This window comes from Canis lupus, chromosome 27, assembly GCF_011100685.1.
Source record: "Canis lupus familiaris isolate Mischka breed German Shepherd chromosome 27, alternate assembly UU_Cfam_GSD_1.0, whole genome shotgun sequence".
In the NCBI taxonomy this organism is placed as follows: domain Eukaryota; kingdom Metazoa; phylum Chordata; class Mammalia; order Carnivora; family Canidae; genus Canis; species Canis lupus.
In genome coordinates this window covers 8591165-8618826 of record NC_049248.1, presented here as the reverse complement: position 1 = coordinate 8618826, position 27662 = coordinate 8591165, and the positions used below count along the sequence as shown (strand labels likewise).

The following is a 27662-nucleotide window of genomic DNA, read 5'->3' as shown; positions in this document are numbered from 1 at the left end:
CTAGACGTACGTGTGCACCTGCTGTTAGGTTAATCTTGGGTTATGCTAGCATCTTATATTTGGCCAGCTGCAGAGGCCTTGGTTGGCTGCTGGTGTGGTTCAAGGGCTCTGGGAAGGGTGGCAGGGGCTCTGTGTAGAAAGGTGTTAGAGGGAGTGGGAAGGGATTCAGGTGGCTGATGTCAGCAGTTGTGAAGACCTGTGAGGCAAAAGTTGGTGAAATCTGTAGGGAATCTGCTGTGGTCATTAGTTTCTGCAGTGGCAAAATCTGCGTTTGTCTGTAGAGAATGTCATTGATTTATGACATGTGACTTGTGACCTGTCACAAGTCTTTGTGCATCTCAGCTGTCTCTGTGCATCTCAGCTTTGCCAATCTGGTTGGGATAAAACTGCAGTGAGAACTTGAAGTGCTCTGAAAGGCTAGGGAAGGTTATGACTTACCTCATTTTTTTCTTTTCTGGTAAGGGAAATTCTTTGTAGCCAGGAAGAACCCTCTTGGTGCTGAGCAGTGTTGCCTTGGGTGGAGGGAGGGGGGGTGTGGTAGGAAAGTACAGGCAAAATAAAGTGCTTTCTTCTCTTCTTGTGTGCTTATTCTATGGTTTTTTTATTCCACTGTGTTGCTAAAATTTCTGAAATAGATTCCAGAGCTCTCCAGAATTGTTTTTTTTTTCATGGATAGCTGTCTAATTATTGATCTTTGAGGGGAGACAAAGACTGGGATCTCCTATGTCACCATTTTGGTGATGTTGAAAATTAACTATCCAAGTCCTTTATATCTGGTGGAACAAGATATTCCAGATTCACCTTGTACTTTCCTACTGATTTTTCTTTTTAATCTAAAGTTTGGGAGAGGTATTACTGATGGGTAGTTTGTGCTTTGCTGTGCTAAAGCTTTTTAGTTTGATATTGCCCCACTTGTTTATTTTTGCTTTTTTTGCCTTTACTTTTATGTCAAATAACAATACTAATTATATACTTGAAAGTTGTTGAGAGGGGTAAATGGGTGGCTCAGTGGTTGAGCATCTGCCTTTGGCTCAGGTTGTGACCGACCCCAGGGTCCTGGGATTGAGTCCCACATTGAGCTCCTTGCAGGGAGCCTGCTTCTCCTTCTGCCTATGTCTCTGCCTCTCTTTCTGTGTCTCTCATGAATAAATAAATAAAATCTTTAAAAAAAAAGAAAAAAGTTGTCGAGAGTGTAGATCAGTCATATGAAGGGATGGATGTGTTAACTAACCGTACTGTAGTAATCATTTTGCAGTATATATGTGTATCAAATCATCACTATATACATCTTAAGCTTACGTATTTTATGTGTTGATATCTCAATAAAGTTGGAAAAAATGACAAATACCATATGATCTCAATTATATGTGGAATCTAAAGACATTGAACTCATAGGGTGGAGTCGTGGTTGCCAAGGACTAAGAGCCAAGGGAAATGAGGAGAGGTTAGTCAAAGCATGCAGACTTCCAGCTCTAAGATTAACAAGTTCTGGGGATCTAATATATAGCATTGTGAGTATAATCTAGTATTGTTAAACACTGTATTTAATAATTGATATTTGCTAGGAGAGTAGCTTATAAATATTCTCACTACAAAAAAAGAAATGGAAATTATATGAGGTCATGGAGATATTTACTAATTCTATTGTAATAATTTTACAGTATATTCATGTATCAAATTATCACATTGTATACCTTAAACTTATACAATTTTTTGGTATTTTTTTATTGGAGTTTGATTTGCCAACATAGAGTATAACACCCAATGCTCATCCCATCAAGTGCTCCCCTCAGTGCCTGTCACCCAGTCACCCCATCCTCCCGCCCACCTCCCCTTCCACTACCTCTCTAAATTTATACAGTGTTATATATCAATTTTACTCCATAAAGCTTGAAGAAAAGTACAAATAAAGGTGACTTATTATGTTAATCTATGCTCAGAAGCTTAGACATAGCTTGGTGAAGTTAATCAGATTCTTATTTTGTTAGCATTTGCTAGGGAAATATGACATCTAAAAAAATATTGTTTGGACAGGTCTTTAAAAGCCTTTTAAGTTTAGGGGCATTAGTTAAATGCCCAACACTTGGTTTCAGCTTGGGTGATGGTCTCAAGGTGATGAGATCGAGCTCCATGTCAGGCTCCGTACCCCGCATGGAGTCTGCTTGAGATTCTATATCTGCCCTTCCCACTTATGCTTTCGCTCTCTCTCTAAAATAAATGAATAAATCTTAAAATAAAAAAGTTTTTAAATTTAGTGAGAAACAAGTATGCAATGGTAAATTCAACCTACAATATGGAAGTTCTTGCCAAGTTAGCTACTTTTTTGCCAAGAGCATGCTTCACACTTGGTAGTTTAAGGTCATCCTGGAATGATTCAGTAGGGGAAACTCTAAGGGGCTGATTCTGAGATGCCTTCTTGGCAAAAGGAGTTTCTGAACCATTGACAGGTTGCCACAATCTCTATTTAGTTGCATGGAGCTTTTGTAAAAACAATATTCAGCAATAGGGGGACTGGAGACACATTTCTTTAAAAATTTTTCTTTAATTTTAATTTAATTTTTAATTTTTTTTTTTTTTTTAGTTTCAAAGGTAGAGTTCAGTGATTCATCAGTTGTGTATAGCACCCAGTGCTCATTATGGAGACACACATTTCTTTCCATTTCTCACCAGCAACCACATAAACTCTCATCTCTTTTTAATCAAAATCCTTAATTCTTACAGGTTCCAAGGAATCAGAACCTTTGATTCAAAAGAGATTTAATGACAGTTTTGCAGAAAACATCCATAACATCTTTGAACGATAGTTATCCAGTATCTGCTTGGGTAGGTGGCTCTTTGAAAGATAACCTTTTAGAATACAAACAAATTTGGAAATTAGGCAGGCCTGGATTAAAATTGAAAGTCTAATTTTATTGGCTCTGTGGTCTTGGCCAATTAAATAACTTCTCAAACTCTCAGTTTTCTCATTGGTCAAATGGGGAGTACAATGCGTATTTTTCAGGATTATTTTGAATATTGAGCTGATGAAAGCAATATTATTCATCATAGGGCAGGAAATAGTAAACTCAAATGTGTTAACCATTATTGTAATCCTTTTTCACTACTGATGATTAATAGCAGGGCTGGTTGCTTTTAACAGGAGGAAACCCAGGTTGAGTCATAACAATAAGAAAATAAACAGTAATGTTATCAGAAAAGGTGAGGGTGGACGATGGTCTTTAGAGTGATTGGTATTAAGAACTTCTTCATAGACTGGTACCAGTCCAAGGATTGCTGTTATTTGGCTGTGGAGTTCTATGAATTATGTTTAGAAGCCTTAGGAGTCTTGATTATTATTTGTGTAGCTTTGACGGAAGCATCATAAACCTGCAATGGAAAACCAGCAGTTTTATTTTTCTAAAAACTGGTATTAACTTATCCTTGTTTTTAAAGGTAGGGTCAGAAGAAGAAAAATCTGGCAGTCCAGGTTTTCTTAGTTCTTTTCAGTGAGCGCCAGTGTTTTCCAGTAATTGATTATCCAATCTAGCTAGTTTGAGGGTCTGTCAGTTGCTGGTCATATGAAAAACTGTTGAGGCTGTGTTGTTTGTTTGCCTACTGTACTTTTTTGGGCTTCCATTTTTTAAAAGTGGTTGGTAAATGAGTTGTGTGCTCTTTGTGTATACTGTCTTTGCCCTGGCTCCTGACTACATAATGTGATGCAAGTAGGGATTTGAAACATATGTATGCGTTGGACCTGATCTCTTATGATGGTCCCTCAGATGGCCATCTAGTCTTCATTCATTGATTGGATCCCACCCCTTTTAGATGTATTTCTTTATATTTAACTGAGGTGTCTCTCACAGATCAGCCCTCTGACACCTTTTTTTGACCATCTCAGTGCCCTTAGTACCATGTATTAAGGAGTATTTCTGAGTCTGTTTCTTTGCTGTCCTGGAACCAAGGATGGGATAGGTCTCAGGACCTATCACTATTACTGTCTTAACCAGAGCACTTATGTGAACATCAAGCCAGAAGAAATCCCAATGAGAATAGTTACTTCATTTTGTGATCCAGATTTATTCACTATTTGAGAGAGAATGATTATAGCAATAACTAATTTGTCCATATCTTCTTGTAGTATTTGTCTTAGAGCATCTGCACTGACTCTGGGCTTGACCATGAAGTGCTTTGGACAATGAAAGACTACATAATGTGATGCAAGTAGGGATTTGAAACATATGTATGCATTGGACTTGATCTCTTGCTGCTCTTGGAACCCTGTTTAGTCTACTTGGAGAATGAGGGACCAGTGGAGCTGTCTCAGTTGGGGCAATCTTACATAAATCCTTATCAATCTGGTATCTGGGGATGCCTGGGTGTTTCAGTGGTTGAACATCTGCCTTCGGCTCAGGGCATGATCCTGGGGTCCTGGGATCAAGTCCCTCATCAGGCTCCCTGTGGGGAGCCTGCTTCTCTCTCTGCCTTTGTCTCAGTCTTTCTCTCTGTGTCTCTCATGAATAAATAAAATCTTAAAAAAAAAATCTGGTATCTGACCATAGATAGATATATGAACAGGTTGAGCTGAGATTAGCCACACTTGACTCAAACCAGAACTATCCAGCTGAGCCCAGCCCAGTTTGTCAAACTCAGGAATTTGAGTTAAATTAATGGTTGTAGTGTTAAGGTACTAAGATTTAAGATGGTTGATTACACAGATAACTAATATTCTCGCAAGCCTATTATGTATATTAAACAAAAATAAAAAGGATGTGGTAAAGACAAAGTAAGTGTTTTTAAAAAATTGTTTGTATATTTTTTTATTGGAATTCAGTATGCCAAAATATAGCATAACACCCAGTGCTCATCCCGTCAAGTGCCCCCCTCAGTGCCCGTCACCCAGTCACCCCAACCCACCACCCACCTCCCTTTCCACTACCCCTTGTTCATTTCCCAGAGTTAGGAGTCTCTCATGTTCTGTCACCCTCATTTTCCCACTCATTTTCTCTCCTTTCCCCTTTATTCCCTTTCACTAGTAAATAATATTTTAAAACAATTTTAAATTTAATGTTACTTATTAGAACAAAGTATCTGACTAGTTATAAGTTTGGTTTATTTCAATTCTTGCTTTTAATAGATATGGGTTGTAAAAGATACTTTGTAATGACATATGGCTCAAATGAGAAGAATATCATTAGCTGTACTTAGGAAGTTATGATTCTCATTTTTCAATTCTCTCTATAAATCTTTTTTGTTAAAACCACCTAGTAGATACCTTTTTTTCATTATATTAATCTAGTGGTACTTACAAACTAACAAGTGTTGTTACATTTGAACTCATTAATATAAGTTTAAAACCCACTAAAACCATCCATTTTGAAGATTTCAAAAAGGAGGATGGATAAGCCATGTCCTTTTTTTTTATTTTTTTAAATTTTTATTTATTTATGATAGTCACACAGAGAGAGAGAGAGAGAGAGAGGCAGAAACACAGGCAGAGGGAGAAGCAGGCTCCATGCACCGGGAGCCCGACGTGGGATTCGATCCTGGGTCTCCAGGATCGCGCCCTGGGCCAAAGGCAGGCGCTAAACCACTGCGCCACCCAGGGATCCCTAAGCCATGTCCTTATATAATTTCTGGCAAAAGGAAAATCACAACGTGAAGGAAATATTGTTATCTAATCATCAATTTTCCAATTGTTCTTTCCATAACAGTTTCTTTTATAAAATAATTGTCTTCTCACTTACAGTCAAAACATCACCCTTACTTTGAAAGCAAAGGTTGATTGTGTGCGTACACACACACACGTGTTCATATGCTTTAGTATTTGCTAAAGCATAGCTTTGGAAGCTATTTCATAGCACTGAAAAAGTGAGCAAAATTGGAACACTTGTCTTTTTCTGCTTTTTAAACATAGCAATATTTGAGCAAGTTTCTGAATTCTTTTAAGTAATTTTCCAAAGTGAATAAGATGGTCACTTCCCATCTTATTAAAAAAATCACAAATATTTTAATATCTTGTTTCATGAAACTATTTTGAGGAATTGTAATGATTTATGACACCAACTGCCTGGAGTTAGACCAGATTTCACAGATTAAGGCCATAGTCCTCCATAATATGGCTCTCCTTTCAGATACCAGCCACAAGCTGGGGGGTTTCAGCTTCCCTTATTATCAACTTCCTACGAATTTGGGGGTTCCCATGACTCCCTCAGATTTGATAATTTGCTAGAACAACTCATTGGATTCAGAGAAATGCTAGCCATCCTTACAGTTTTATTATAGCAAAAGAATACAAAATCCGAGCTATCCAAAGGGAGGGATGCATAAGGCAAGATCTGAGAGGGTCCCAAACATGAAGCTTTAATTGTTCCCATGGATGGCACATTGATGTATGCCATAGTATTGCCAGCCAGACGAGTTCACCTAAGTCTTGGTGCTCAAAGTTTTTATCAGAGTTTGTTACATAGGAATGCTTCATTGAGTCATTTGCCAAGGTTGAATTCAAGTCTTCATCTCTCCCCTGTCTGGGCTGATATCTCATGGCTCAAAGCCCAACACCTCTAATTCTGTGGTTGATCTTTCTGGCTCGGTCAGTCCCTACCTTGAATCATCATGTTAGCACAAAAGAGAGGCTCACTGAGAGTAACTTCATTAGCATAAACTATCAGGGCCCACCATGAATAACAAAGACATATCACTCAGGCGATTCTAAGGATTTAGAGGCTACCTCCCAGGAACTGGGTACAAAAGCAGCCAAATTCTTAATTACACAGGTATTTAAATTACAATATGATGCAACATACAGAGAGAATGAACAAGTGGAGATGCACCATCAACTTAAGAGTTGTGGAACCTCCACTCTTTCCTCATGATAGATCCTGTACCACACATGACTTGTAACCAACACTGAACCCATATGATAGTCATAAAGCTTATTTTACTTAACATTTTAAATACCTATTAATAGATGTTCTAGTATTTTATTTCTGTGCCCTAGAAGATCCTTTTAAGAGACCATCTGGGGTATTGTGCCTCATTTTAAAGATCACTGCTCTAGAGATCCCTTGGCTAAATAAAGAGTGCTATAGACTGAAAGTGTCTCCTCAAAATTCATATGTTAAAATCCTAATTACTGATATGATGGTATTACAAGGTTAGGCCTTTTGGAGGTAATAGGTCTTGAGGGTAGAACTCTCATGAATGGGACTGGTGTCCTTATTAAAGGGACCCCAGGGAGCTCCCACACCACTTCTGCCATGTGAGGATGTAGTGAGAAGATGTCCATCTATGCTAGGAAGGGGGGTTCTCACCAGATAACAAATCTGCTGGCACATTGATCTTAGACTTCCCTGCCTCCAGAACTGAGAAATAAGTTATTTTAGCCACACAGTCTGTGGAATTTTGCTGCCTTTGACCTGTCTCTCTGTAGATAGAGGGTACTTCCCTGCCCTATTCATATTAAGTCCAGGTGACTTCCATTGGCTAGTGGGATCATGGTGGATGTAATGCCTTATCTGAAGAGAGGATTTGAATATTTCTACTTGTTTCAGCTTATAAGGAACTGCTCTATGAACCTAGGTTCCAGAATGAGAATATACTAAGAGCCAAGCAGAGTTACAATCAAGACCATTTATGTGAGACATAAATGTTTGTCATTATAAGCCACTCAGGTTGGGTTGTTTGTGATAATAGTGCAATCTAGTTATAATGTAATTTACTGCAGGGAAAGAGATACCTTTAGGAACATATTTTGTTTTTTCTTTATAAACTTAGACTATTAAGGCTCTGATAATCAATGATTATTCTTGGGAGAAGGATGTATGCATGCACACATGCAAATGTGCAAGTATTTGTTAGGTCTAGTAGTCATTTGCTAGAAAATTTGCAAGAATTAGCTCTCCCCCCTCTTATATTTTTTCATATCCCTTTCCCTTTCCTTATTAAACAGTTCAGTTCTAAGTAAAATCTTAGGTGGAGCAGAAGAAAGTAAAGGTTTGTTGTAGGGTGTGATGGGAGAGCCACAGTGGTCGGGGACAGGTTGTCAGAATTCAGAAGGGTGATATTCAGGAGGGTGGCTTGACAGTGGTGTTGGAGTCCAAAAGAATGAGAACATCTCTGCAGGGGTGGGAAAGTATTTCCAGCATGGGGAACCAGACTCTGTGCATACTGAGAAGAGTGTCCACACATCACAATAGCCTAGTATGGAGAGGGTATCAAAGGCACCCTGGTCTGGTGTGCTAGTGTCTGAAATGTGGAGAGGACATCTATGTAGTGGGGTAGGCAGGTGCAGGGAGCTCAAGCAGGATAATCCTTGCTGGGAGGTGGGGGACCTGGCATAGGATTTCATGGCCCAAGCAGAGTGAGGGAAGTGTACATGCAAAACGTAGATAGAGGCTGAACAAGATAAGGAAGTTGTCCATGTGGGAGGGTAGCCCAGTGTGGGGACTCTGAGCCCAGGAAGGTTGAGGAGAGTTTCCACTCAACTGGGGGGGTCTTGTATAGGGTTTTAGAACCTGAGTGGGATAGGAGGATTCCCCATGGGGGTTAGGGAGCCAGCATCAGCAATCAGAGTCTAGGCAGAGTAAAGAGGGATTTCCTATGGAGGGTAGCCTAGCGTGGGATGTAGGACCTGAGCAAGATGAAGATGATGTCCATGGCGGTTGGCTGGTTCTGTGTACAAATATCCAAGCAAATTAAAGGCTCTAACAATTAATGGTGGCCTAGATTGGGAGGTCAGAGCCCAATCAGGGAGAGAAGAGCTCAGAAAGGAAATCACAAAAAAGATAGAAAATTGACTAAATTCAGGGGATTACTAAAAAAAAAAAAAAAAAAGTTAAAGACAAAGGAAGCAGGTTTCTTACTGTAACAGAAGGACATTAGAAATGTAGAAGGGAGAAAACTAGAACGAACTCTGGTGTTGAGTTGGAATTGAAGGTTATTAGTGTGAATGCATGGTTTTCAATGTACCTTGATATAGAAATAAATAAGGTTAAGTGTTATGCAGTTGATGGAGGAGTTTGGTGAGGGAAATTAAAAGGAGGATCATTTAGAGAGAACTGAACCTAGGGTGTGAGCTAAGAGCATGTCTGAGAAGATTCTGTATGAAGGATTCAATTTTTGGAGTGTTTTCCTCTTGCCTTTTAGAAAAAGCCGTATGTATCACTGAGTTTATCTCCTAATTTGTGATTCCATTAAATTATCCTAACTTGTTAAAAAATAGTCACATTGACGTGTATTTTCTTTTGTTGTGGTGTTATGGGAATTAAAGTGATAGAGATGGGTAGGGTAAAGGCTGGCCTACTCTGTTAACATCCAGCACAAAGAGCTGCTTTTAGGAGCTGCTGGAAATAACTGTAGCAAAATCAATGGAGATCCATGAGAGAGTCAGTTAAGAACAGAGAAAAGCAGAGAGTGCTAAGAAGCAGCTTCAGAAGACATGATCTAAGCTTTGACTTCCCTACTACATTAGAAGACACTGACTCTTGAAAGTGGAGAGGCTAACATATGAGTTTTTTGTCAATGATCCTCTTAGAATGTGATCCCCCAAAGTTGTCAGATCAGCTACACATGAGGAGAATACAGCATGAATGAGTATATGCCCAGGTTGGTAGAAATAATTATATTTGCGTGTAGAATTTCATTTTTGCTAATGAGTTCAGATAATACAGGTCTCAGAAAAGATTTTTCTAATTGCTTAGTTTGTTTCTTTACTTCCTGTGTGTGTTTATTTATTTATTTAAGATTTTTATTAATTTATTCATGAGAAACACACAGAGAGAAAGAGGCACAGACAGAGGCAGAGGGAGAAGCAGGCTCCATGCAGGGAGCCTGACGTGGGACTTGATCCCGGGTCCTCAGGATCACGCCCTGGGCCGAAGGCGGCACTAAACCGCTGAGCCATCTGGAATGCCCCTGTTTTTTTTTTTTTTTAAATCTATATTTGAATTCCCAAGTTCCTACTTTTATTGTATTTGCTGACATATATTTAAATGCATTGATTCTCGCTGTGTTTGGTCCTGGGGGTTGGGCCACTCTCTGAGGTTTTTAATTTTCATGAGATTCCTCTCAGGGTTATTGCCTATCTGGGGCTCCTGTTCTTGGAAGTATGACAAGTTGCCACCATGTTCGAGTTTCATTTTAAAGTGTTTTAAGGAAGAGGTGAAAATTTTTTGAAAAGAGCAGATTTTTCAATATGACTTCAGAGACCACTTACACTGAACTAAGTTTCAAAAGTGAACCCAAGTCCTCAGGCATCAAATGATGGCCTCCTGCAGGTAAGAAGCATTTTCTGATGGACAAAGTTAATGAGATGAAGGATGAAGAGAGAATACTATAAATGAAGTATAGGTTATGTTAGTTGCTGCTTCTCTGGCCGCAATTGGGACACAAGATTGAGTTGCCAAGATAATACTCTTAACAGAATTGAAGTGTGACAAGTCCATACAGTCCTGAGTTAAGGAGAGTGATAATTATGCTGAGAAGTTGTTCTCCTGTGCCTTTTGAAGCTGAGTGAGATGCAGTCAGGAGATTGGCAATAGATCTTGAAACCATCAGTCCAGATGCAGGGGCTATTGATGAATTAATGGGCTCAGTTAGAGGGGAAAAGTTTTTTTTTTTTTTTTTTTTTTTTGGGGAAAAGTTTGAGTAGAGAATGTTGTGGGTGTATTTGTTAGTACTGAACTAAAGTGGAACCAAACACTGATGCAGATGAAAGACTAGAAAGTTACAGAGAGTGTCTTACATTACAGGAAAAACTGCCCTGCATTCAGAAAATCCATTGCATACCTCACTTGTCAATACCCCGTAACTTTGAGAAAACAATTCTTTCAAAAAAATTTTTTAAGGAGGTATGATTGACAAATAACAGTATATAGTAGTCCCCTCTTATCTGGGGAATATGGTCCAAGATCCCCAGTGAATGCCTGAACAGTGGATAGTACCAAACCCTATATACTGTGTTTTTTTTCGTATACACATATACCTATGATAAAAATTTAATTTATAAATTAGGCACACTAAGACATTAACAGCAATAACTAATAATAAAACAGAACAATTATAACAATATACTATAATACAAGTTAGGTGAATATGATCTCTCTCACTCAAAATATTGAACTGCATTCACCTTTCTTTTTTCTTGTGATTATGTGAGATGATAAAATTCTTATGTGATGAGATGATGTGAAGTGAATGACATAAGTATTAGCGTTAGGCTGCTCTTCACCTTCTGAGGATATATCAGAAGGAGGATCATCTGCCTCCAGACCACAGCTGACCACAGGTAATTGTAAAATTCATGTAAAGCAAAACTGAGTAAGGGAGGGAGGACTGCTGTATTAGTTTCAGATGTACACTGTAATGATTTTATTTTTGTATATATTTGTGAAATCATCACAATAAATCTAGTTAATGTTCATCACCATAAATTTTTATATAATTTTTTTTCTTGTGATGAGACCTTTTAAGATTTAATCTCTTAGCAACTTCTGAGATGTAATAATATTTAATAGTTGATACTACTGTAATCTATAGTATTAACTATAGTCAACATGCTGTACATTACAACCATGACTTCTTTATTTTATTTTATTTTATTTATTTATTTATTTTTTAATTTTTATTTATTTATGATAGTCACGGAGAGAGAGAGAGAGAGAGAGAGAGAGAGAGGCAGAGACATAGGCAGAGGGAGAAGCAGGCTCCATGCACTGGGAGCCCGACGTGGGATTCGATCCCGGGTCTCCAGGATCGCGCCCTGGGCCAAAGGCAGGTGCTAAACCGCTGCGCCACCCAGGGATCCCGACTTCTTTATTTTATAACTGGAAATTTGTACCTTTTAACCCCTTCCACCCACCCATTCCCTACCACCACCTCCCCCACCTCTGGGAACCACCAATTTGTTCTCTGTATGAGTTTTGCTTTGTTTTGCTTTTTTGGATTCCACAGATAAATGAGATCATATGCTATTTTCTCTGACTTATATCACTAAGTATAATGCCCTCAAGTTTCATCCATGTTGTCACAAATGATAAGAGTTCCTTTTTTTAATGGCTGAATGATATTCTACTAATATAAATATCACATTTACTTTATCCATTCATGGATGGATGGCCATTTAGGTTGCCTTCCTGTCTTAACTGCTTTAAATAATGCTGCAACGATCATAGGGGTGCATATATTTTTGATTTAGTGTCTTTCTTTGGGTAAATATCCAGTAGTGAAGTTAATAGATCATATGATATTTCTATTTTTAATTTTTTGAGGAAACTTCATACTGGTTTTCACAGTGGCAGTAGTTTACATTCCCACTGACAGTGCCTGAGGGTCCCCTTTCTCCATATCCTTACCAACACTTGATATTTCTTGTCTTTTTGACACTAGCCATTGAGAAAATAATACTTAACCATGAAATAGTGACTAAAAATGTCTGACCTTATTTTAAGAATGTGATGAGGGGGGATCCCTGGGTGGCGCAGCGGTTTGGCGCCTGCCTTTGGCCCAGGGCGCGATCCTGGAGACCCGGGATCAAATCCCACGTCGGGCTCCCGGTGCATGGGGCCTGCTTCTCCCTCTGCCTATGTCTCTGCCTCTCTCTCTCTCTCTGTGTGACTATCATAAAAAAAAAAAAAAAAGAATGTGATGAGAGAATGACTATAATTAAGATTTATGTGCTATGGGACACCTGGGTGGCTCAGTGGTTGAGCATCTGCCTTCGGCTTAGGTCGTGATCCTGGGGTCCTGGGATTAAGTCCCACATCAGGATCCCTGCAGGAAGCCCACTTCTCCCTCTACTTGTGTCTCTGCCTCTCTCTCTGTGTCTCTCATGAATAAATAAATAAAATAAAATCTTTTTTTAAAAAAGGTTTATGTGCTATGGCATTATTTAAAGTAGTTAAAGTTGGGAACAATCTGGAAGAATATTTACATATATGATGAAATCCTATGCAACCACAATAGTGTTAAAGAAGAAAATATGGCTGTATAAAAAATGTTCATGGTATAGTGTATAAGAATATAGTAGGTCAAAAACCAGTATATATGGTATGTCAATCGTGTGGGGAAAATGTATGTATGAATATGTATGTATGTATATACACTTTAAAAATTATTGGAAGGATATTTTCCAAAACATTAACAATAGTTATCCTCAATGATAGGAATTTGTGCTTTTATATGTTTTCCAAAGTTTCTACAATGAACCTTATTATTTTTTTCCTATTTTCATATTATTTCAAATTTCATGTTGTTGGTAATACTATGTCATCCAAGAAAAGGGAGAAGGGGAAGAGGAGAAAGGAAGTAAAAGTCAGAATTTATTACTGATGAAACTCTTTTGATTTCTCCTTCAGCTCCCAAAGAAAAGACTAGCCCACACAAAAGTAACCCCAGTTTTCCCAAGCTACTTTCTGTCTCATTGCTGATACTTCTGCTCCTATTGGCAATCTCATTTTTTATTGCTTTTATCAGTACGTATCCATTTGAATCTATGAGGAATGTATGCCTTACATGAAGGGATGACATCCATTAAATACTGACATTTAATAGTGGGTATATCCAGAAACCTGGAAAAGAAGTTTTCTTTCAGGATGAAGGGCTGACACAATTAATGGGAATCTGTTAGGAATTTTATTGTTTATTTGAATTTCATTTATAAAAATAATGGAATTCACTCTTTAGAGAAATTGAAGAGTTTATGTGTGTACATGTGTTTGTGTTGTAAAGGGACATCTATTAGGCACCATTTCTAACCTAAACAGTTGCGGAAGTAAGGACAAATCTATATTTGACTATTAGTGTTTATAAGGCCAGGTTTTTTTTCAGTGCACACACACATATTTTGAGGTGAACAAGTGGACAAAAGGAAATGGGAAAAAATGTTCCAGGAAGAGTTTCCCATTGAAATTTCACCTTAATTTTGTCTGTCCTGCTCAAGACTGTAAGCTCTAAAAGCCAATTTGGCAAATAAGTGGATGTCCTCATATCTTTGATTTAAGAATTTATCAAAATTTTATTTTATTTTATTTTATTTATTTTATTTTATTTCTTTATTAAAATATATTTTATTTATTTATTCATGAGAGAGACAGAGAGAGAGAGAGGCAGAGACACAGGCAGAGGGAGAAGCAGGCTCCATACAGGGAGCCCGTCGTGGGACCCGATCCCGGGACTCCAGGATCACGCCCTGGGCCGAAGGCAGCGCTAAACCGCTGAGCCACCCAGGGATCCCCTATCAAAATTTTAAAAGGCATAAGAAGTAGTAAAGCCAGCATGTGGTGGATCAAAGAGCAAATGAGAGATGAGGAAAGAGAAAATTCACTTTCTAGAGGGAGAGGTAAGTATTTTTAAATTGTGAGGTACTTGAGTATATTGGTGTGCTGAAGAATAAGAGCCAGTTGGGAATAGATACAGGAAAGAAGATGAGGAAAATAATGCCCATTGCTCCTGATCAATGTTGGATTAAAAAACATTATAAAAAAAAAATCTTACTCTGTAGGTAACCCAGAACTCCTCAGAATTAGCTCATCCCTCATTGCCCTGCAAAGACCTATGCTGCATACACCCTCAGATAGAAGCATTTGTTTTCCCTCCATTCTCTCACCCCTAAGGCTTAGGCTTTGCAGTATTGAAGGAAAATATGGATCAATCCCTTTGCAGTCATTCAAATGGAACTGTCATGTTCTCTTTCAACTATTTATCTTTTAGCTATTCCTGGAGAAATTATGGTTTCAAAGTCAGTAGAATTAGGATTACATTGAATGTGGGGTGATGAGAACTCTTTTCTGTAATCAAGATCCTTTTACTCAAGCAATTGGGCATTGGTAGATTTTGTTGCTATAAAATAGAATGCCAAAAAAGTAGAAGGCAAAGTAAATGAATGGCCTTTTTTTTTTTCAGTTTTTTTTTCAAAAATATTCTCACCTTGTTAAGGAAAAAAAGACTACAAAAGAACTCACACAGCATTGGAATGTATGAAAGAAAATTTGACCATGGAAGGTAAAAATTAATGTGCTTATAATCCAGTAGTTGACTATACTGTATAAGGATACCAAGTTAATATTTCCAATAAGATTCACAGGTAGCTCATACTAAGCAGTTGAGTCTTGGTCATTTTAAAGTGTAGAAATACATAAGACCTAAACTTCTTATATGCATATCTTTATCTGTATAAAGAAGTAGTCTTGGTTGTGGAACTGGCTGTTTAAATCCATGGATAATCTCTTTATGGAATAATTATCCAACCACATCCTTGATGTTCTCTTCAGAACACACTTTCTCAGTTTTTTTTTTTTTTTTAAGATTTTTATTTATTTATGAGAGAGAGAGAGGGGTGGGGGCAGAGGGAGAATCAGGCTCCATACAGGGGGCCCCACGTGGGACTCGATCCCAGGTGTCCAGGATCATGCCCTGGGCTGAAGGCGGTGCTAAACCACTGAGCCACCCGGGCTGCCATATGAATAGGCTGAGAATTTTCCAGATCTTCAAATTCTGGTTCCTTTCTGTTTAACACTTCAATTTATCTCTTTCCTCTTTCATTTTACTATAAGCAGTACACAGCATTAATATGCTTAGATATCTCCTCTGCTAAATATCCACTGTCACTTACAAATTCTATTTTTCACAAAATTAGAACACAGTTCAGCAAATTCTTTTCTGTTTTATAGTAAGAATTGTCTTTCTTCCAGTTTTCAGTAACATGTTTCTCATTTCTGAGACCTTACCAGAAGCATCTTTATTTTTTTTTAAAGATTTTATTTATTTATGAGAGAGAGAGAGAGAGAGCAGGATCAGGGGGAGGGGCAGAGGGAGAAGCAGGCTCCCCACTGAGCAGGGAGCCCAATGTGGGACTCCATCCCAGGACCCCAGGATCACTACCCGAGCCGAAGGCAGATGCTCAACCCACCTAGGTGCCCCCAGAAGCATCTTTAATGTTCATATTTCTACCAAATTCTGTTCATTATAGGATATGTATATTCTTTGAGATGATAGGAGCTTTTTCTACAGCTCTCTTTTCTTTCTGAGTCCTTAGCAGAATTACCTTTAACATCCATATTTCTAGCACCAGCCTTTTCAAGGCAATCTAGGCTTTTACTAGCAGGCACCTTAGAACTCTTCTAGCATCTACCTATCACCCAGTTCTGAAACCACTTTCACATTTTTAGTAAATTGAGTGTTAATAATAATAAATTGAAGTGTTAAACAGAAAGGAACCAGAATTTTTAGGTATTTGTTACACCCCACTTAGGTACCAGAATCCATATTAGCCTGCTTGGCTGCCATAACAAAATATCACAAACTGGGCAACCTAAACAATAAGTTTATTTTCTTACAATAATGGAAGCCAGAAGTCCCAGGTGCCATAAGAGTTGGTTTCTTTTTTTTTGTTGTTTTGTTTTTAAAGATTTTATTTATTTACTCCTGAGAGACACACACACACACACACACACACACACACACACACACACACCGAGGCAGAGGCAGAGGCAGAGGGAAAAGGAGGCTCCATGTAGGGAGCCTGACATGGGACTCGATTCTGGGTCTTCAAGGATCATGCCCTAGACCGAAGGCGGTGCCAAACTGCTGGGCCACCCGGGCTTCCCAAGAGTTGGTTTCTGGTGAGGCCCTTCTTCTTAGCTTGTAAACAGCCACCATCTTGTTGTGTCCTCACATAGCCAGTCCTCTTTGTGAATGGGAAGGAGAGACAGCTTTCTGGTCTCTTCCTCTTCTTATAAGAACACAAGTCCTATTGGAATAAGGCCCTACTTTTTTTATAACCTCATTTAACCTTTATTACTTCCTTAAAGGCTTCCACTATAGTAACATTGAGGATTATAACCTCAACACATTAATTTTTGGGGGAACACAGTTCAGTTCAAAACAAGTTTCTATGTAATTTATTGGAAATTCTTGTGTATATGATATTTGTTTCTTCTTATTTATTAACTTAATCATCTATCTATATTAGTGTGTACTCATGGATATTTATCTTATACTTTGGGTTGTAATCCAGTGCTATATTTATTTTGTTGCTCACATTGTTCTACCTTTGCCATTGGGAATTCTTTCAGTTGGTTCCTGTGGCCCTTGGACTTGCCCCCATCAATGTGTTGTTATGTTTTGTTTTTGAGCACTTGTTTACTTTCTGGGACTGTAATTTTCTCTGGGCTTATACTGTATGTTTCCTGTTTCAGTCTTAGAATCAATTCTATGTGGAGCCATGGCTTCTGTTATTGAATGGCATTAGAAACCAAGATTTGAGTACTAGGTATACTCATTGCTGCTGAGGTGTTATTTCTTTTAGGTCATCTCAGTTCACAGAACAAGGAAATATATATCTGTGTACTAACCTGTATATGTGAATATATTGATAAATATTTGTACATACAGTTGTGTATATAATAAGATACATATCAGCTTTTACTGATGTCTGAAACTTTCATTGATTACATTGCTTCTAGCCTACTCCCCTTGATATCTTTAATGATCACTTCAACAGAGAAATCTGATTCCCATCATCTGCTCAATACATTTACATAATTATTCAATCCCAATGTACACATATAGCAGTATCAGAATTGTAAACTCAAACCACCTTGGGAAACAACTTTATCAGCTAGAATACAGTGCCTATGTGCAGTTTTTTTTGTTTTTATTCTTATAGATTCCATTTCCAAAGTTATCGAGATCATCATCCCACCTCCACCCAGTGTGGTTGTTTCCAACACTTGTAATACAGTTAGATTGTCTTGTCATAGTCTTCATTCTTTAGTGGATCCCCTGACCTCCTAAATGAACTTTAAAAATTTCCATGGAATAAATATGTAAATTTATGTGGTTTTGACAAATGCATAATGTTACGTAGTTTTACATAAAAATCTGTGCTCTACTTTCCCTTCTAGACTCTTGGTAACCACTGAAATTTCATTTCATTTTATTTTATTTATTTTATTTTATTTTTTTATTTTTTATTTTATTTTTAAAAAGATTTTATTTATTCATGAGAGACAGAGAGAGAGAAAGAGGCAGAGACATAGGCAGAGGAAGAAGCAGGCTCCACACAGGGAGCCTGATGTGGGACTCGATCCTGGGACTCCAGGATCACGCCCTGGGCCAAAGGCAGGTGCTAAACCGCTGAGCCACCCAGGTGTCCCTAATTTTGTTTTTTTTTTTTTTTTTTTTTTTCCTAATTTTGTTTTTTTGCATGTAACTGTCCAGTATTCCCAACACCATTTATTAAAAAGATTGTCTTTTTTCCGTTGTATATTCTTGCCTCCTTTGTCATAGATTAATATAACTATTAATATAATAATTAATAATTAATAACAATTAATAATTAATTAATATAATAATTAATATAAGCCCATGACTATGGGTTTATTTCTGGGCTTTCTCTTCTGTTCTCTTGGCCTATGTGGGTATTTTTGTGCCAATACCATACTGTTCTTATTATAATAGTTTTGTAGTGTATCTGGAAATCTGAAATTGTGATACCTCCAGCCTTGTTGTTCTTTTTTAAAAATTTATTTATTTATTCATTTATTTATTTATTCATTTATTTATTTATTCATTCATTCATTCATTCATTCATTCAATTTATTTATGAGAGAGCAAGAATGAGAGAGTACAAGTGGGACCAACAAAGGGAGAGGGAGAAACAGGCTCCCTGCTCAGCAGGGAGCGGATGTGGGGAGCTGAAGGCAGACGCTTACCAACTGAGGCACACAGGCACCCTCAGCTTTGTTCTTCTTTCTTACGATTGTTTTGGGTATTCCAGGTCTTTTGTGGTTCCATAAAATTTTAGGATTATTTGTTCTAGTTTTGTGGAAAATGCTGTTGTTATTTTGATAGGGATTACATTGAATCTGCAGATTGCTTTGGGTAGAATGGACATTTTAACAGTATTAATTCTCCTGAGTCATGAGCATAGTATATCTACATTAGTGTCATCTTCATTTTTTTTAATCAGTGTCTTCTAGTTACGTATAGGTCTTCTACTGATTTAATTAAACTTATTCTTAGATAATTTATTCTTTCTGGTTCCAGTGTTATTGGAATTGTTTTCTTAATTTTTCTTTCTGATATTTTATTATTATTGTATAGAAATATAACATATATATAATACAATATATTAGTTTTGTATCCTACAACTTTAATGAATTTATTTATTGATTCTGATAGTTTTTTGGTGGTCTTTAGGATTTTTCATATGTAGTATGTCAGCTGCAGATAGTGACAGTTTTACTTCTTCCTTACTAACCTGGAGGCCTTTCATTTCTTTTTCCTGTCTGATTGCTGCAGCTAGGATTTCCAGTACAATGTTGAATAAATGTGGTGAGACTGGACATCCTCATCTTGTTCCTGATCTTATAGGAAAAGGTTTTTATTTTTCATCATTGATTAATGTTGTTACCTGAGGGTTTGTCATATTTGGCCTTTATTATGTTGAGATACATGTCCTGTAAACCCACTTTGTTGAGAGTTTTGTCATGAACAGATGTTATATTTTGTCAAATACTTTTTCTGCATCTGTTGAGATGATATATGGCTTTTATCCTTCTTCTAATTAACATCATGTATCACCCTTGCTTTCCTAGAATAAATCCCACTTGATTGTGGTAAATGATCCTTTTAATTCATTGTTGAAATCAGGTTGCTAATATTCTATTGAGGAATTTTGCATCTCTGTTCATCAGAGATACTGGCCTATAGTGATTTTTTTTTTAAGTGTCTTTGTCTGGTATTGGTATCAGGGTAATGCTGGCCTTATAGGGTAAATTTGGAAGTTTTCCTTCCTTTTCTATTTTTTGGAATAGTTTGGAAGAATAGATATTAATTTTTCTTTAAATGTTTGGTGGAGTTCACCTATAGAGCCATCTGGTCCTGGATTTTTTTTCTTGGGAGTCTTTTGGTTATCAATTCAATTTTGTTATTAATAATTGGTCTATTCAAATTTTCTATTTCTTCCTGGTTCAGTTTTGGAAGATTATATGTTTCTAGGAATCTATCTGTTTCTTCTAGGTTTTGCAGTTTTTCATAATATTCTCATATAATTCTTTGTATTTCTGTGGTGTCAGTTATTTCTCCTCTTATTTCTTTTGTTGAGTCCTCTCTCTTTTTCTTGATAAGTCTGGCTAAAGGTTTATCAATTTTGTTTATCTTTTCAAAGAACCAGCTCTTGGTTTTATTGAGCTTTTCTATTTTTTTAGTCTCTGTTTCCTTCCTCCTATTAGCTTTTGGGCTTTATTTGTTCTTCTTTTTCTAGTTCCTTTAGGGGTAAGTTTAGGTTGTTTACTTGAGATTTTTCTTGTTTCTTGAGATAATCCTGTATCATTATATACTTCCCTCTTAGAACTGCTTTTACTGCATCCTAAAGATTTTCGAGGTTGTGTTTCATTTTCATTTGTCTTCTTGCATTTTTAGATTTCCTCTTTAATTTCTTCATTGGCCCATTCATTGTTTAGTAGCATGTTGTTTAGCTTTTGCATGTTTATTTTTTCCAGTTTTTTCTCATAATTGATCTTTAGTATTATATTGTTATGATTGGAAAAGGTGCTTGATATGATTTCAGTCTTCTGAAATGTATTTATTTATTTTCTGAAATTTATTGAATCTTGTTCTGTGGCCATGTGATCTATTCTGGAGAATGCTTCATATGTACTTGAAAAGAATGTATATTCTGTAGTTTTTGGATGGAATGTTCTATATATATCTGTTAGATTCATTTGGTCTAAAGTTAGTTAAGACCACTGTTTCCTTGTTGATTTTCTATCTGGATGACCTATCCATTGATGTGAGTGGGGTGTTGAAGACCCATACTATTATTGTATTACTGTCAATTTCTTTATGTCTGTTATTATTTGCTTTATGTATTTAGGTGCTCCTATGTTGGATGCATAAATATTTACAACTGCTATGTCCTCTTGTTGGATTGGTCCCTTTATCGTTACATAATGGTGGAAGTATGCCCTTCTTTATCTCCTGCTACTTGTTTTCAAGTCTCTTTTTCTCATATAGGCATTGATACCCTGTTTTTTTTTCTCTCTCTCTTCTTTCTTTATTTTTTTAAAGATTTTACTTATTTGAAAGAGAGTGTGAGCAAGACAGGAGAGAGAGCACAAGCTAGGGGAGAGGCAGAGGGATAGGGAGGAACAGACTCCTTACTGAGCAGGGGGCCTATGTTAATTTGATGGTTGCTTAAGTTCAAACACATTCTGAAAGTACTAAATTTTTACTCCTTCACATTTTAATATATATGATATGTCTTGCATCTTTTAATTTTGTGTATCCCTTGACTGATTTTCATAATTGATTTTACTTCTTCTTGTTTTAACCTCTATACTGGCTTTATAGGTTATTAATTAAATCTTTGCCATATGTTTGCCTTTACCAGTGACATTTTTTCCTTTCATAATTTTCTTCCTTGTAGTTATGGCCTTTCCTTTCCACTTAAAGAAGTCCCTTTAACATTTCTTCTAAGGCTGGTTTAGTGGTGATGAATTCCTTTAACTTAATTTGTCTGGGAAACTCTCTCTCTTTCAATTCTGAATGATGGAGTATTCTTGGGTATTCTTGGTCATAGGTGTTTTTCTTTCTAGCACTTTGAATATATCATGCTCTTTTCTTCTGGCCAGGAAAGTTTCTGCTGAAAAGCCAGCTGATAGCCTTACAGGATTTCCTTTGTATGTTAGCTTTCTTTTCTCTTTTAATATTCTCTATTATTACATTTTGGTATTTTAATTATTATGTGGATCTTACATTAATCTTGTAGGGGATCTGTATGCTTCCTGACTGGGATATCCATGTCCTTCTGCGTATTAGGGAAATTTTCAGCATTATTTCTTCAAGTAAGTTTTCTGCCCCCTTTTCTCTCTCGCCTACTTCTGGGACCATATAATGTAAACGTTATTATGCTTGATGAGGAGTTCCCTTAACCTATTCTCATTTATTATTATTATTATTTATTTTTTCTGTTCAGCTTGGTTGCTTTCCATTACCCTATCATCCAGATTGTTGATTTCTTCTCCTGCATAATTTAATATGTTGATCCCTTCTAGTGTATTTTTCTTTTCAATTATTGAATTCTTCATTTCTGATGGCTTCTTTTTTATGTTTTCTGTCTTATTGTTGAGGTTCTCACTGAGCTCATCCACTCTTCTCAAGTCCAATGAGTATCTTTATTACCATTACTTTGAATTCTTGCCAGGAATATTGTTTATCTCCATTTCATTTAGCTCTTTTACAGTGATTTTGTCTTGCTCTTTCATTGAGGACATATTCCTCTGTCTCCTTATTTTGTCTGACTCTCTGTGTTTGTGTCTATGTGTTAGGTAGGCCATCTGTGTCTCCTGGTCTTAAAAGCAGGCCTTGTGTAGAAGAGATCCTGTTGTTCCCTGTAGCATAATACCTCCTGGTTACCAGGAGCAGGTATACCAGGAATGTCCTTTGTCTGGGCTGCATGTGCCCTCCTTTTGTGGCTGAACTATGATTGCCTTTTACCCATGTGGCTTCCTTGTTTTTATTTTATCATTTATATCTGTAATCTGTGGCTGAGATTTTCTTTTTTTTTTTTCTTTTTTTTTTTTTAGATTTTCTATTTCTTTTCTGAGGCATTCTTTTCTTTCATTTGGTTCAAACTTGTTTGTACTTTCTTGTTGAAGCATCTTTGTCATGATTTCTTTAAAATATTTGTGAGATAATCCTAATATTTCTCTTATCTTGATACTGGCATGTATTTATTTTCTTTTTTAAAAAATTAATTTTGAGAATTTGTAATTCATGGTGTGATGGATCATTTTCCATTGAAACCTAGACATTTTTGTGTAATATTCTGAGTCTGCGTCTTACCTAAGTCCTATGTTTTAGCTGGCTTTTCCTGACACCACTCTGGCAAGGGAGAAGTTACTGCCTGATGTAGGTAGACTTGATCTCCTTGACACCTGATGGGTGGGCTACTTATCACTTCTTGGTGAAGATGCAAATTCCAGTTTCCATGAGGTCTTCCTTGGTCCTTAATTTTAATAATACACACACTTAAATTTTTTCCTTTATATTGGACATCTCTGGCCTTCTGTCAATACAGAGAAAGATTGGAGCTGCTGCCCAAAGGATTGGAAGTCATTTAGTTCCAACTGCTACTTTTATTTCTACTACACCAAGAAATTGGACTGAGAGTGAGAGGAACAGCTCAGAAATGAAGGCTGACCTGCTGGTGATTAACACCAAGGATGAACAGGTACTTTCTAATAGATGATGGAGTCAACGGTCCGCTGGTTATTGTATACATCTCTTGTCTAAGGAGGTTTTCACTGTTTTGGAATATTGGTGGTGTGGCAGAAGGCTTTTAGTAAAACTGATAGGAAAGGCTACTTAAGCCTTCACGTGCTACACCTTCTTCCTGGTTTCATAAAACTAATCTCTCCCAAAATTAATTGGGGCATTTGAAATATAATATATGGGGTTTGAATAGAAGAATGAAAATATTTTAGTTTGAAATATATTTATATTAAATATTTTATAAATTATTAACTATTTCACTGAGAAGGGGTATTATTATATCAGAGCGGAGTTCAATAATGAAGGGTCACAATCGGCAATCAAGAATGAAGTTAAAGAAGTTATGAAAGGAAAATGATTTAATGTGCAAAAATCTTCTAATGCATGACTTTGAAGAATACCACCTCTTAGTGAAAGAGGGAAGTGAATCTGAGATGAAAATTCACTATGATCATGGCTAGAAAATTGCTTCCATTTGTGTTGAACGTTACTATATTCTGAATGTTTATGTCCCCCCCAAGCTTCATATGGTGAAATCCTGACCCCCAAAGATGGTGGTATCTGGAGGCAGGGTCATTGAGAGGTGCTTAGGTACTGAGGGTGAAACCCTCGTGAATGGGATTTGTGTTCTTATAAAAGAGATCCCACATAGCTACCTTGCCCCTTCTACCATGTGAAGACATAGTGAGAAAAAAGCTACGAACCAGGAGGAGAGCCTTCACCTTACCATGCTAGCACCCTGATCTGAGATTTCCAACCTTCAGAACTATAAGAAAGAAACTTGTTTATAAGCTATCCAGTTTGTAGTATGTTGTTATAGCAGCCTGAGCAGACTGAGCCAAGCATTGTGCTTACGAGTGATGTCTTTGATCCTGCTCTGGTTTAGCCAGAGAGGACTGAGGCTCCTGGGCAGGGCCCCAGTATGGCTCTTCATGGATCCTTTCCTTTTCTTCTCTTCTCCATAAGGTTGTAAAGAACTCAGTTCTACCTCAGTGCTCTAAAGGCTATATAACTCCTTTCTTTTCTTCCTTTGGATTTATCTCCCAGAACCTGGATATATATATTCTGCTTATTACATAGGGCTATCAGATCCAAAGGGAAAAAGAGATTAGCAATGGGTTGATCAAACACCATACAATGAAAGTGTCACGTGAGTACAGAATTAGGTAAAGGAACCCTGAGCGCTGGATCATGCAAGGATTTTAGAGTGTTCCAACTATCAGATGTGAAAATAAAATAGCTTACTCTTCTTTTAACTCTTGGGTTAAATAATTTTATTTATTATTTCATTTAATCATCACAGGAACTCTGTGAAACACACATTATTATTTTTCCTACTGTAGATATGAGGAAATTGAGCTTAGAGTGTTTAGATAACTCAGCAAATGTTATCCAGCATTGGCACCAAATGATCCTCAAATCCAGCCCTATTTGATGCTGAAATCTGTACTTTCAGTCACTACATTATATCTCTAAACATAAAAATTTATGTCAATTAAGATCATGGCTAATTATTGACTTACTATTTCTCAAAAAGCAAATAAGCTAAATTCTGATAGTTAATATCTCATATTTATGTAGGTTTTTTAAAAAACTCTTTTAATACTTTAGTGCATTTTAGTACAATACCACCTTTGATCTTCATATCACTGTGTGACACATATAGGAATATGACTAGAGTCTCTATTTTTTAGATATAGAAATCAGGGAAATTAAATTATATGTCCAAGATAACAGGGATTTTAGCAGATTTAGAGATTTTAACTAGTTCTTTGGACTCCAAAAGCAATATATATATATGTATATACACATATATATGTATATACATATGTATTATGGAAACAAACTACAAAGATACTTGAGACTGGGATGAAATCTTTTTTTTTTTTTTCATCATTTAAGGGAGCTTATGGACTGGCAGTCCCCTGGAAATAGGACATAATGACGGACAAATAGAAGGGCTATCTGCTAGGAGAATGCTTAATGCAATAAGATGACACAATACTAGGTGATATACATTTTTGAGAGAAATGCCAGAGCTTCTGGTAGAGAAGAAACTGCATGAGAATTGGAGAAGTGAATGATTTGGGCATATCTGACCTTGACTTTCACACAGTTCAGTCCCAGCCCCCTCCCTTGCTGTGCCTCTAACCCTTTTCAAAACACTGTTTGAAGAAACAACCTCATCCATTTTTTCCCTTTCAGATTTTGGCACTCAGGTGAACCCAGTAATCTTGATGAGCATTGTGTCATGCTACATTTTCATTATTTTTCAAGACAATGGGGCTGGAATGATGTTCCTTGTAATGGACACCACAAGTTGCTTTGCAAGATGAAGAAGATCTACTTATGAATGGGAACATTCTACATAAAACTGTGGTTGAATTGGTACCCACCATTACAGAGATAGCTAATTTGCTCTTTTTAGTCATGTGTTAGTCTTGTGTAAGGAATCTCCATAGCATTTTTCAGTAGGCTGTCACCTATTCCATTTATGATAGAATCAGTGTGCACATCCATTCATTTGTTCCTTCGTGTGTAGAGACCCTTTTGCAGACACATGGAGCATGAAAATTCTTTTCTAATTTTTGTCTGAGTGCTAAGGAGTTAGAGATTGATATATGATGAGGTTCCTCCATCTGTCTGGATTTTTTTTTTCTCATGAGGTTGGTCAAAAGCAAAATAATTCCAACTATTACTTTCCATTTCTCTCAGATATATTTATTACTTTTAACTGAAGCGTATTATGTGACAGTTTGGATATAATACACATCAATGGAAGTTAAGTTCCAGCTTTGTCCCAGTAGAATATTTGGAGATCTTAACATTCTCTGATCAGTCTTGGACTTTATTTAACATCAGGGTACAGTCAAAGGGAAATCAGAAATTGAATATTAGAGATTTAGAATTAGAAGTTATTACTAGTGAGTTGACATGGATTTATAGTCGTTAGGTATTCTAATAGTTTTTTTTCTTTGCTTAAGTTTTATAAGGTTTCTATGTGTAGATTGCCACTCAAAATAGCTCACGGTTTGTTTGTGTTCCCCTTTTCACTGAAGTTCTTACTGATCATTTTGTTTCTGCTACAATATACAAGTATATCAAATTTACAAAAAAGTCTGTTATTCATTACTTTCATATGCTAATTATAATTGATCAGAATAAAGCTGATTTTAGGCATGGCTCTCCCAGTGTGACTTCTTGAGATCATTCCCTGATTATCTTGATGCAACTGAGTAATTACATTTGCCAGTCATTTCCTGACTGTATCTAAAGAAGTTCTTTTTATCCAGATCTGTTCTTATCCATAGTATGTAGAATTTACCAGTTTACTTCTTGGAGAGCAACTTACAATTCTGGAAGAATTCTAGGGAAACTGCTTACAAAGAGCTTTTCCCACTATTATTTCAATAATATGGGGTTAGAATGAAGGGCAAAGAGAACCACTTTATTAAATGCTTTTGATTACCGGATACAGGGTGTGCTTGAGCTGAAGTGCAAGGGAGAATTGGTGATATTAAGTCACTGCTGGAACTTTTCTCTCACCTCCACCTTACATTTTATGAAAGTGATCCAGATCCTATTTTCTTTAATTTTCTATAAAGCACCACTAAATCAAGATTGTAGGTAACAGAGTTTATGTAAGATTTGTGTTTAAGGAGTGATATTAAAATGAAGAGCCATCCAGTTGATTTCAAATCAGTAGACAGAATTGTGAAAAATAAGATTGTTGCTTTAAGCCACTAAGTTTTGGGGTGGGTTTATTATTCAGCAAGGTATACCAGAAACACCATTGAATTATATTATTTTTGAATCAGATTTTGCAAAATAATGAGGCATATTCAATTACATTGCTGTCTCTAAAAAGATTCACAGTTTTAAAGTGAGAGGAGATTAATTTTATTATTAAATGCAAAATTGAAGTGTTTATTTTTTATACAATTTAATTCTTATGTAGTAGGTGTATTATATTACATCATGGATATGTGGTTCTTAAAGTATTAAATATGACCAAACAAAAATGAAGTATTATTAAATATTAAGGATGACCAAAAATTGTTTTCCACTGTTCTAGAAGGTGGATTTTAAAATGCTTGATTAAAGTTCAGGTAATTGTTCTCTTTGAGGTAAAAGGAAAATACTGGCTACAGGCAAAAGTATTTGAAGAAAGTGTGTTTATATATTGGTTTATGAAGATATATTTAAGCAACTATGAGTGAAATATACTTAGAATTTTAGGCCCTATCTTCAACTTTATGGTTGCTATTAAAACCAAATAAACATATAAACAAATCTACCAACACTTACAGCCCTTTTAGCCAACCTGCCACTTTGTAAATGGAAAAGAGGCAGAAACCGTGGACTCTTCAGTACTGGGAAAAATACTTCTGCCCATTGGAGTTAAAACA

General features: G+C 36.6%; 1 protein-coding gene across 1 annotated transcript; it reads left to right on the top strand.

The window, feature by feature from the left end:
- The first annotated feature begins 9823 nt into the window (after positions 1-9823).
- Positions 9824-26438, top strand: CLEC4A (C-type lectin domain family 4, member A). Its single transcript, XM_038577896.1, is given in 7 exon segments — positions 9824-10253; positions 13332-13448; positions 23060-23115; positions 23117-23212; positions 24140-24173; positions 24301-24403; positions 25459-26438. Coding segments are annotated over 7 exon segments (636 nt in total). The 5' UTR covers positions 9824-10171; the 3' UTR covers positions 25607-26438.
- The last annotated feature ends 1224 nt before the right edge of the window (positions 26439-27662 follow it).